The sequence below is a fragment of the Mastomys coucha genome, unplaced genomic scaffold (genome assembly GCF_008632895.1).
Source record: "Mastomys coucha isolate ucsf_1 unplaced genomic scaffold, UCSF_Mcou_1 pScaffold14, whole genome shotgun sequence".
Classification (NCBI taxonomy): Eukaryota; Metazoa; Chordata; class Mammalia; order Rodentia; family Muridae; genus Mastomys; species Mastomys coucha.
In genome coordinates this window covers 85,550,981-85,562,266 of record NW_022196896.1, presented here as the reverse complement: position 1 = coordinate 85,562,266, position 11,286 = coordinate 85,550,981, and the positions used below count along the sequence as shown (strand labels likewise).

The 11,286-nt window shown below is 43.6% G+C and overlaps 1 protein-coding gene across 1 annotated transcript in view; it reads right to left on the bottom strand.

Annotated features, from left to right (window-relative positions):
* Cdk15 (cyclin dependent kinase 15) overlaps nucleotides 1-11,286 on the bottom strand; it is an 89,792-nt gene that overhangs the window by 50,651 nt on the left and 27,855 nt on the right. The window contains exons 7-8 of the mRNA XM_031368842.1: nucleotides 7,933-8,056; nucleotides 6,065-6,185 (exon numbers count right to left, since the gene is read on the bottom strand). Of these exons, the coding sequence (XP_031224702.1) occupies nucleotides 6,065-6,185; nucleotides 7,933-8,056 (245 nt within the window). The remainder of the gene's footprint in view (nucleotides 1-6,064; nucleotides 6,186-7,932; nucleotides 8,057-11,286) is intronic.

The window sequence follows — 11,286 nt, the reverse complement described above, 5'->3', positions numbered from 1 at the left end:
CTCATGTACCCTGTCTCCACTCATGTACCCTGTCTCCACCCATGTACCCTGTCTCCACCCATGTACCCCGTCTCCACTCGTGTACCCTGTCTCCACTCATGTACCCTGTCTCCACCCATGTACCCTGATGCTTTCCTGCAGTGTATTCTGATCATTTCTTTTCTGTTGTTTTGCTTTAAATAAAGTTTCCTTGTCACTTTTCACAGATGAAAAATATCACAGAGATAATTCCAGGAAAATCAACACATAACTGTCAAATGCCATGTGCTTGGGGAGAGATAGCATACGCAAGGACCAAGGGAGACAGTCAACAATAAAAGAGACTTATAAGGACTTTTGCTTTAGATACATAAGGCCTTAAACAAAAAGCTATAACACTCTATAAAACCATAGTCATTGAAGAAGACATAAGCAGATGGAAAGATAAGCCATGCTCACACCTTGGAAGTCAAGCACGGTGGTACACACTTAGAAGGACGTGGAAGCCGGAGGATCAGGAGTTCAAGGTTATCCTCGGCTATACACAGTTTGAGACCAGCCTGGGCTACAAGAGTACATGAGACGCTCTATCTCTGTTTTTGTCTTTGTCTCTCTCTTCATATATATAATATATAACATACATAATATAGATATTATATATATTTTACATATCTATAAAAATAAAAAGCCTACTTATTTTCATAATATTCTATACATTTTATGCAATTCTAATGAAAAGCCCATTAGGAATTTTTATGTAACTCGAGACACTGACTCTAAGATTATACCAAAAATAAAAAAGGAGTGAGTCAAGGCATTCTTGTGTGTGTGGTGTTCCTGTGTGCCAAGGAGGAGTGGAGTGGGGCGGGAAGCCTGGAGTCCAGAGTCAGCATCAAGTGTCTTCTTCAATCGTTCACCAATTTCTTTTTTAAGAGAGCATCTCACAGAACCCAAACTTCTCTGATTCAGCTAGCCTAGCTGGCCACCATGTCCTGGGGACCCTCCTGTTCCAGAGTCCCCAAAACTGAGATTATAGATGCGTGCTGTCATGCCTGGCTTTTTGTTTTGTTTTTAACTTGGGTTCCAGGGATCTAAACTCTCATTCTCATGTTAGTGTGGCAAGCTCTTTACCCACTAAGCCATCTTCCTGGTCCTTGAGAGAAGTGTGAAGGAAGAGATGAGATTCTTGAAAGGTGAGACATGTCCTATGAACTATCAAGTATGACTAAAAGCTATGGAAATTATTACGTTGGTACAAGGATGGATACATTGACCTCACTGTGACAGAATAGTGAGCTAGTTCGGAAACAGACCAGGCATTTGTGGAAACTAGATATAGAAGAAATTTGGCATGTTTACAAGACTTGTACAAGGTCAAGCCAGTAACTTGCCAGCTTGGAGAAGGCAGGGCTCACAAGCCTCTACCCCTAGCTGAGGACCTACTGATGGTTGATGGGTGCCGGGGAAGGGAAAGTCAGTTTCCTTAAGGGTGTGGCCCTAAGGCTGACCATCCTGTGGACAGCATCACACCTATGAGTAACACAATACATGAAGTTGGGATGGGAGCTGGGGAGTGGCTCTGGGTGGAGGGGAGGGGAGATGGTGGGGAGTGTGAACATGATTAAAATATATTGCATTCACATATGAACTTCTCCAAGAATTAATAAAATTATATTTTTTTAAAAGAGAAATTTGGCATGGCAGATAGCATAAGAAACTGGAATGAGACAACTGGTTAACATGTATTAAAGTCAATGTCAAAGTAGAAGGAAGACACGGTGGTTCACACTTGTAATGCCAGAACTCAGAGGGCTGAGGGGAGGTTGATCAAGGCTACATAGCAAGACCAAAATCAATCATCAATCAATCAATCAAATCTGAAACTGGGTCTAGAGAGATGGCTCAGCGGGTCAAAGAGCGTACTTCTCTTACAGAGGGACTGGTTCTGTTCTCAGCATCTACCTTAGGTGGCACACACCTGCCTACAGCCAGTTAAAGGAGATCTGGCGCCCTCTTCTGGCTTCCTCGGGTACCTTGATTCATGTGCATATACACAGACACAGACATGGTAAAAAAACAAACAAACAAAAAACCCAAACCTTTAAGAGGATGCAGTAGATCAGATCGTTCTGATGTCAGGGAAAGACTTTTTAAAAGAAGAAATAAAAAGGGGGAAGCATATGTGAATGCAATGATTTTAACAAAATCACCAGTGTTAAAATTAAAAACTTTGGCTGGGCAGTGGTGGCGCACACCTTTAATCCCAGCACTTGGGAGGCAGAGGCAGGTGGATTTCTGAGTTCAAGGCCAACCTGGTCTATATGTGTGAGTTCCAGGGCACAGAGAAACCCTGTCTGTCTCGAAAAACAAAACAAAACAAACAAACAAACAAACAAAAAATTAAAAACTTTGTGCCAGGGCTGGCAAGATGTCTCAGTGAGTAAAGGTGCCTGTTACCAAAACTACCGATCTGAGTTCAGTCCCCGGACCCACACAGTGGAAGGGAAAACCAACTCCTGCAAGCTGTATTCTGGACTTTCCGTACTCACCGTGGAACCAGAACCTGCACATGCAAATATAAAGGGAGACAGAGAGACCAACAGAAAGTAAACCAGTGATACAAGTAAACAGACCACAAGAAAGTTTATAAATAACAAATAATCCGGGAAAAGATGTTCAGCCTCAACAGCATTAGGGAGTGAAAATCTAGGTGGCACACGGTTTCTCTTTAAGTACTTGACTGGTAAATGAGGGGTTCTACACAGTGAGATGAGTGAGGCTGGTGCGGATGTCCCCAAGATGCTGTCCCACGACACCGGCCTGCTCACTATCACAACTACTTTAGAAAAAGTCAACACTATTTTGTGAAGTTGAACATTCAAATATTCTCTGGGACAAAACACATATGCCCACAGTGAATATTCGAGAAAAATTAGAGTGTAGTTGTGCACACCTGTAATGCCAGCCCTGGGGTGGGTGTGGTGGTGGTGGTAATGGGGATAATGGAACAAACAAACAAACAAAATCAAAAGACAAAAATCCCTGAAGCCCTGAAATACAAACTCCAATTCTGTTCAAATTAGCAGAAACAAGCGCAACTGGGTAGTAGTGTCTTTGCCTAGCACACATGAGCCTCTGTGCTGGGTTATAGCTCACCACCACACACGCTGCCCCCTCCATCACACACGCTCCCCTCCCACACATTCCTCCACACACACTGACACACTATTTTTATAAAACTCAAAATTAACCATGGCACGATGCAGGCTAGCCTGCTAAATGTACTTGCTGCCAAGCCCAATGACCCGCATTCCATCTGAACGACCCAGGCAGTAGAACCAACTCCTGCAAGGTGCCTTCACCTTATATTTGAGCTGTTTTACTCATCTCTGGCCCCCAAATAAGTAAGTAAATAAATAAATAAGTGTAACTTTTAAAAAAATTACTTTTAAAAGATCAAAAGTAGGCAAACGTAAAATAGTTAAAAGATTTTTTTTGTAATAATGAATATAAACAAAACAGAAAATTATTATTTCTAAACGGGGGGAGGGATGGCGACTGAAAATTAAAAGTTCAGGTAGATTCCCCCTTCCACGGAGGGCAGGCTGGCAGGGAAGGAAGGTACCCACGACTGTGGGACAGTACGGACTGGGATGCAGCCATGGCAGATGGTACTGAGGTTACTGAGGTTGTGTGCATGCTTCTGAAGCTGCCTCCAAGCTCTCTGTGTGTGACGTCACTGACTTTTGTGCTGGATAATTGTTTTTCCTGGGAGCTGTCTTTGCAGTACAGGACGTTGAACAGCATTCCTAGTGTCTCTACCTTCTCGCTGCCGGTGCCTTCCACCAGCTGTGACAACAAAGATTCTCCAGACATTATCAAATGTCCCCTGGTAGGTGGGGCAAAATGGCCCATACATATGTGTGTGTGTGTGTGTGTGTGTGTGTGTGTGTTAAATATTCTATCATAAAACAAGGTTTCAAATTGATGGGTAGAAGGTCCTCCGCTGCCTGGGAAACACCAGCTGGAAGGCATCATTAGGAGCAGAGCCCGGCAGAGCCTGCTGAAGGCCTTTGAAAGTCGAGCCAGCAGAACAGTGAGGCTGGCAGCTCCAGAGCAGTTGAGTAGCAGCTCTAGAAATGGCGCTCGGTCTCAGAAGCCTACAACCAGTTACCCTGGGGGAAAATGTCTTCAGATTTCTCTTAATTCTTTGAGAAATCTGAAAGTGTAATCCTGCTTAAAAATGACCTGCTTAACAACAACAACAACAACAATCTATTGTTGACTTGCACCGCAGACACTGGGCTGAGAGGATCTGAGCTGGGTCTGATCTGAAGGCTTCCTCCCCTGAAGGTGAGCTGTTACAGTAGAGGAAGATGCTATGCAGTCTGCTAAGGGAGGGAACCAAGTACAGTCCTACCCAGCTGAGATAGATACCTGTGATCCTGAACAAGGACTAGCAGGTCAAGCTGTCCCCAGGGGTGCAATAGTGCCATGCATGTCTTGGGGGCAACGAGCAGCTGTCTCATTGGACTTGAGGCCTACTTAACAGGAAGGAAACCATACCTGGCACTGAAAACCTAGCCAACTACTGAGCCTAGTGAGGCCATGGGTCTTAGAGGAGAACCTACTAACCTCATTTTATTAAACCAGCATAATGCTTAACTGCATTCTAAATACTTATCCTTATATTCACAAATAACTGTGGCTCTTGTCCCTTACCAAAGAAGCTCCTCTTTGCGACAGACAGACCATTACAGCTGTAAAGCTGCAGAGTACAGCAGATCAGGGGTGCCTAGCCCCACCTTCAACACGGCTCCTATACCTGGAGCTCAGGAAGATGGAGGAAGAGGGGCAGAAAGACTGTAAGAGCCAGAGGACCCGGAAGTCTGCTGCGAGCTTGTGTCTCCTAGAAATGACGATGAAGCTTTACCTCACAACACTTCAATCATATGGCAGCTTAAGCAAGATCCAAACAAGAACACCAAAAGGAATGCTAACGCAGAAGGAGCAAGTCTCACAGGGCCCAACCCTTAGACAAGGAACTACAGACAACTACGAAATGGTACTGAGAGCTGGAAAATTAGCCTTCCCCTGAGACCAGACCCTTAACTGGTTATCCAATACCAAGTGGTCAGTCCTGAAATCATATACATTCAGGTGACATTGAATGGACTCAGCATCTTGTATTTACATATTTAAGTTATATGTGTAGATAAATATTATATATATTCAATATATCCATATATAAGATACATACACATACAGACAGACACACATACATACAGACACACACACATATATATCTCAGCATGTTCTTACATATTTGAAAGAACAAATAAAGAAAAGGAGGCCATGAATTTGTGATGGTATGAGAAGAGAAACATAAAAGGGGTTAGAATGAGAAAACAGAAGGGAGGAAATGATGTAATTATATTTAATCAATTTTTAAATACTCTTCAGTTATCCAATAAAAAGAAAATGCTATTTTTGTCACATTCAAATAAAATAACAGCTGGACTTTGAAAATAAAAATTTGAATACGAAAACACTATTATTAATTTTTTTGAAATAGAAACCATGTTTCTATAAAGCCTTGGAAAAGGTCCATATATTTTATGACCTTTGAGGAGTTGGCTAGGCCTGTGAGGTCACTACCTATCTAATGTAGTCTTCACATAACTGGGATAGCTCTAGAAGCTAATGGGACTAGCAGATGGCTCTGTGAATAAAGGAGCCTTTTGCTAAGTCTGACAACTTGAGTTTGATTCCCCAAAAGCCCTATAATGAAAAGAGAGAACTGACTTCCACTGTCCTCTGACCACAGGAAAGCTAGGAGGGGTATGATGAAAGAGCACTGGGGACAGAAGGTGCCTTGGGCAAGTCCTCTTTGGACCATTGTGTCTTTAACAATAAAAACCCACACGATACAAAAATCAAGTAAGACATGTATTGCAAAGTACCTGATGTTTCAACATTTCAATGCACAAGCAATGATTATCCATCTTAGAGTAGTTGTCCAGATGAACACAGGTGGCAAGGCCACCATCATGGGCATCTTCATTTTGGGGGCACTAGTTCTTACCATATGTCTAGCTCAGAGGAGTACTCGGTAGCTCCCAGCAAAGCATCAGGTGGCCGGTACCAGAGTGTCACCACTTCTGAAGAGTAGGTCTGGCTGGGAATGGACTTGGCTCGAGCAAGACCTGTCCGAAGAGGATAAAGATAAGCCCCCATTATCCTTTTTGGGAAGCATGGTGACACATTATACCAGGGAGTGTGTAATAGCAGAATAAACAACATGATGAGTAACACGCCCATGGTGGGTGCTCTCCCCAGAAGCATTCAACTAGCCTGAGGTTTGTGCATATTGCAGCAAGAAGATTTCTTAGCTTTGACCTGTTCTGTAACCAGAAGAGGCAGCCAAGTATGGTCAGTAACTAAGTTCTTGCCTACTTGGTGTGAATAGAGGTGATGTTGAACCTCCAGGTCCCTCTCTTTCCTCCGAGCTCTGATGAGCTGGGGGTGACATCTATGCTGAGATATCTGGGCAATATCTGTAGGATGGTGGAGCCACGTGACAAGTGAAGAGTGGACAAGGACACTACGGGGCTACCATGACAGCTCTGACTGCTCTGGTGAGGAAGCTTGCTTCTAGAACACTCTACCGCTGTACCGCGGGTCTCTACAGGAGCAGTGAAATAACTTGGTTCAGGATGAATGTGTCTGCTTTACATTTCGGTAGTCTTGGACACTCTCTACCAGTTTAGAAGAAAGACAAAGGACTATTGGTCCAAGTTAGCAGACTGAGGTCACTTCCTCTTAAGTGCTTCTCTGCAAAACAAAAATGTACATCAGTGGCTCATTTCCCAGAACAGCAGTACCCACGCTGGGGAAACCTTAACAAGAGGAACTGGCTTGGCAAATAGCTAGCTACTAAATGCACATGTATTGGGATGAGCCATCACCACAGAGCAAAGTCCTCTGGATCTCATTTGACATCTTCCAACAAAGAAGACTGGTTTCTTGTCTCATGAGAACCGATGTGTCAGAGCTGGGGAGGCGGCCCAGCGGTAGAGCAATTTCCTGGCATGGACAAAGTCCAGTGTCTAAAACAAGCAAACGGACAAAAACCAAAAGACTGAATCAAACAATAAAACCACCAGACCCTGTGTGTCAGCCCAGTGTGGTGGTACATACTAGTAATTGCTGCACTTAGGAGACAGAGCAGGAAGATTGCTGCTGGTTTAAGGCCAAGCCTGGTCTATATGGTGGGCTACAGAGTGAAATCCCATCTTAAAAAAAATTACTGAACATTCAGTACTGCACTAGGAATAGAATGCTAAACAAAAGCAGACTCTCAACTACCTGCTAATGAAGAATAAAATCTAAAGTCACATATAAGTATTTATGTATATTATATGCTTATAAATTTCTGTATTACATGTCTGTGGATATAAACTATGTTACATGCTAAAGTGGAAAGACAGTTACAGAGGAATGCAGTCAAGTTGATGTTGACATTTAAGGGTACAGAACAAGTGTCATTTCCATTTATGCAGGAGGCCGGGCTACATTCTCAGGTCAACTTCTCTGCTCTGTCATCCTGGGAGAGCGATCTGTTCTGACGGAGTTGTCATTATTCACTTAGGTATAGAGCATTTCCTAAATACAGTCTACTCCACAGAAGTCACTACATCAAACGTGACATTGGGATGGTACGGGGACCTATTTTAGGCCTCTAGCTAGATGAATCTTAATGGAATTCGAAAAGACTTCCACACTCTCCCTCCTTCTTGCCTCACATTTCCTGTCTGTCAGTTTGACATGCACATACAGCATCACACTCTTGGGCTCTAGCTTTCAAAGGGCAAGCGCAACCAACGCCTCAAACAAGTGCGTACAGAAGAGCCATTGTTCACAGGCCAGAAGGAGACCTGAGGGGCGACTCACCAAAATCCGCCAGTTTGAGCTCTCCCAGGTGACTGAGGAGCAAGTTCTGAGGTTTCAGATCCCTGTGGAGAACACGCTGGTGGTGGATGTACGCCAGGCCCCGCAGAAGTTGAAACATGAAAAGCTGGAAGAAATGAACACCATACCTAAGGACATTTGAGCCACTGTGTGTTGTAAATCAAAAACACTCCTCTCTAAAAGAATATAGTGAAAGTGTCTCTTGAGAGAGGAAGGGGAGAGAGCGAGAGAGAGAGAGAGAGAGAGAGAGAGAGAGAAATTTTTTTTAGAATTGTTGAGAAAGGTGGGTATTTTAAGTAGAGTGCATCTCAAAGAGTTCTGGCTTTTCCTGCCACCTTGTTCCCTTGATACTGAAGGAGATATCCTTCCCTAAAAATCTAAAGTGAAATCTTGAGGTATCCTTAGGAGTACACTTGTATTCATTTAGATATGAAAAATAATTTTTCCCCCACAGATGAACTTGGCATTATGTCAGGTCAAAGTTGACCTGGAAATCATAGTCTGGTGTTTACAATTGCTTTTTTTTCTTCCAGGCTCCGATACAAACCCATTTAAAACTTAATACCAGGAGACACAACTGGAAAATCAATTTTAAACGGCATTAAGAAATAAAGCAGAGCTAGAAAGTTGGCTCAGAGTTCATTGTGTTAGTTGCTCTTCCAGAAGACCCTGGTTTGATTCCCAGCACCCACATGGCAGCTTGCAACTGTCTGTAACTCCAGTTCCAGAGGATCTGGCACATCTACACAGACATACATGCAAACGAAACATCAATGCATGTGAACATAAATAAACCTCTTTTTTTAAAGGTGGTGGAGGAAGAAATGAAGGAGGAGGTGAGGTGGCTCAGTAGGTAAAGGTACTCCCTATGTAAACCTGGGACCCTCTGCTCAGTACCCAGAAGCCACATCCAGGTGGAAGGAGAGAATGGACTCCATATGCACACACGAGTGATGGATTTTTGTTTTGTTTTTAAATATGAGAAAAAGAAATAAAGGAATTATTGTCTTCATAAATTACTTAAAACCCTTACATTCAAAGTTGAAAATAAGGGAAATGGGAAATACCTAATACGTGTTAAAACGGAAGAGAGCCAGCTATCTCAAGCAGAGACAGAAATGCTTAGTGGGTCAGCAGAGTGCATGGATGCAGACACTGTACGCTAATTAGCCACCTTCCTCCTACTTGCTGTTCTGTCCCTCTCCTCTCTGCCTCCTCAGGCTCTGCCTAGCTTTTGTAAGTGGTAAACCCCGGGGAAATTGAAGAATGGTATCTCACAGCATCTTAAAACTCTAGCCTGACTAAACCTCACCACCCACTCACATTTCCACCCCCCTCAAGCTGGTCTCTTCCTCCAACACATAGAGTAGAGCCAAACCTGAAAGTGCTTTCACAATTAATGCCCAGCTAGATCTTGGATCCTCGCTCCAGAGCAGCTTCCCACACCCCGGGGTTTGGGCGTGATGAAGTAATTTTGTTGAGTTAGTGCCATCTAGGATACAAGTCCCTCAAAGCCACAATTGGAGTCTTAGCACTTGAGAGGTTGAGGCAGGAGGAGAACATGTTTGTAAGTTTGAGGGTAAGCTACATATTAAGACACCATCTTTAAAAAATTAAAAAAGACAAAGAGAGCAAAAAACAAAAAACAAAAAACGAAAAACAAAACAAAAAACAAAGAAAAACACAAAGATTACAATGGGATTAACCAAGTCTGGACAGAGAAAGCCAAGGTCCTCTACTTCTTAAGTATCTACCCGTGGGCCTTGCTCCATCAGGAATCGGAAGTGAGGCCTTAGGAAGATGACTGAGTCAGCAAAGTGCTTACCTAGCAAGCTTGAGGACCTGAGTCTAGAGCGCCAGCATTCCCTAGGACAGCTGGGGTGTGGCCACATGAGGACCTGAGCCTAGAGCTCCAGTGACCGTTGGGGTGTGGCCGCATGCACCTATAATCTCAGGGCAGAGACAAGAGGATCCCCAGAGCTCTCGGGCAAGCTAGTCTGGTTGAGTTCCAGGTTCACTAACAGGTCTTGTCTTAAAAAAAGTTAGGGAGTGGGGCTGGAGAGATGGCTCAGTGGGTAAGAGCACTGACTGCTTTTCCGAAGGTCTTGACTTCGGATCCCAGCAACCACATGGTGACTCACAACCACCTGTGATGAGATCTGACACCCTCTTCCAGTGCTGTCTGAAGACAGCTACAGTATATATAAAGAGCGAGTAGGGCCAGAGCGAGCAGGGCCATCCTGAGTTCAATTCTCAGCAGCCACATGATGGCTCACAACCATTTGTACAGCTATAGTGTACTCATACACATAAAATAAATAAATAAACCTAAAATAAAAAAATAAAAAGCCACTGTTAAAAAAAAAAAAAGTTAGGGAGTGTGTGGTGCTTTGAAGAATAATGCCCCACCCCCCATAGGCTCATATATTACACTGGGAAACAGCATAATTTAAAAATATTAAAAGGATTAGGAGGTGTGGCCTTGTTAGAGGAAATGTGTCACTAGAGGTAGGCTTCGGGGTTTCAAAAGCCCACATAAGGTGGATTCTCACGTTCCCTCTCCCTCTCCCTCCCCCCTTTCTCTCTCTCTCTTCTCTGCCTGTGGATCAGATGTAGAACTCTTAGCTCCTTCTCTAGCACCATGTCTGCCTGCATGCCACCATGTTCCCACCATGATGATAATGAACTAAACTTCTGAAGTTGTAAGCCAGGCCCAAGTATTGCTGAAGCCATGGTGTCTCTTTACAGTAATAGAACAGTGACAAAGATGACAGAGGCAGAATACACCTGAAATCAACCTCTGTCCTCTACACATGCCCACACATGCGCAAACTCATACACACACAATCAGAAATAAGAGAACTTCATTAGCATCCTCTACCCTCCATGGTCATGTCTTAAAATAGCCTGAAGATTTCATTTTTTCCTCTTATAACCCATCTCCAGTCCACTATATGTTTCTGTCACTGAGGTAGTATCCATTACTCTTTCCTATCTTCTTTGAAGATAGAGTGTTACCTCACAGCTCAGGATGGTACAGGTATTTCAGAGGTGAGCCACCGTATCTTCTTTCTTCCAAACCTATCTGCTCATCACACTGACTCTGCCTGAACACTCTCCAAAGGCTAAGTGGATGCTTCCATACAATGTTCTTGAATGAATGTTAGCTTTTCTCCAGCTTCCTCATAACTTCATTACTGAAAGGTAGGATTAAGCTGTGTCCATGGCTTCCTTGATCCCACTGCAGAACTATTCTCTACCTTAAGCTCTGGGTGTCCCTTAGATTTTTATGGTCCCCAGCTCTCTCTCTCTCTCTCTCTCTCTCTCTCTCTCTCT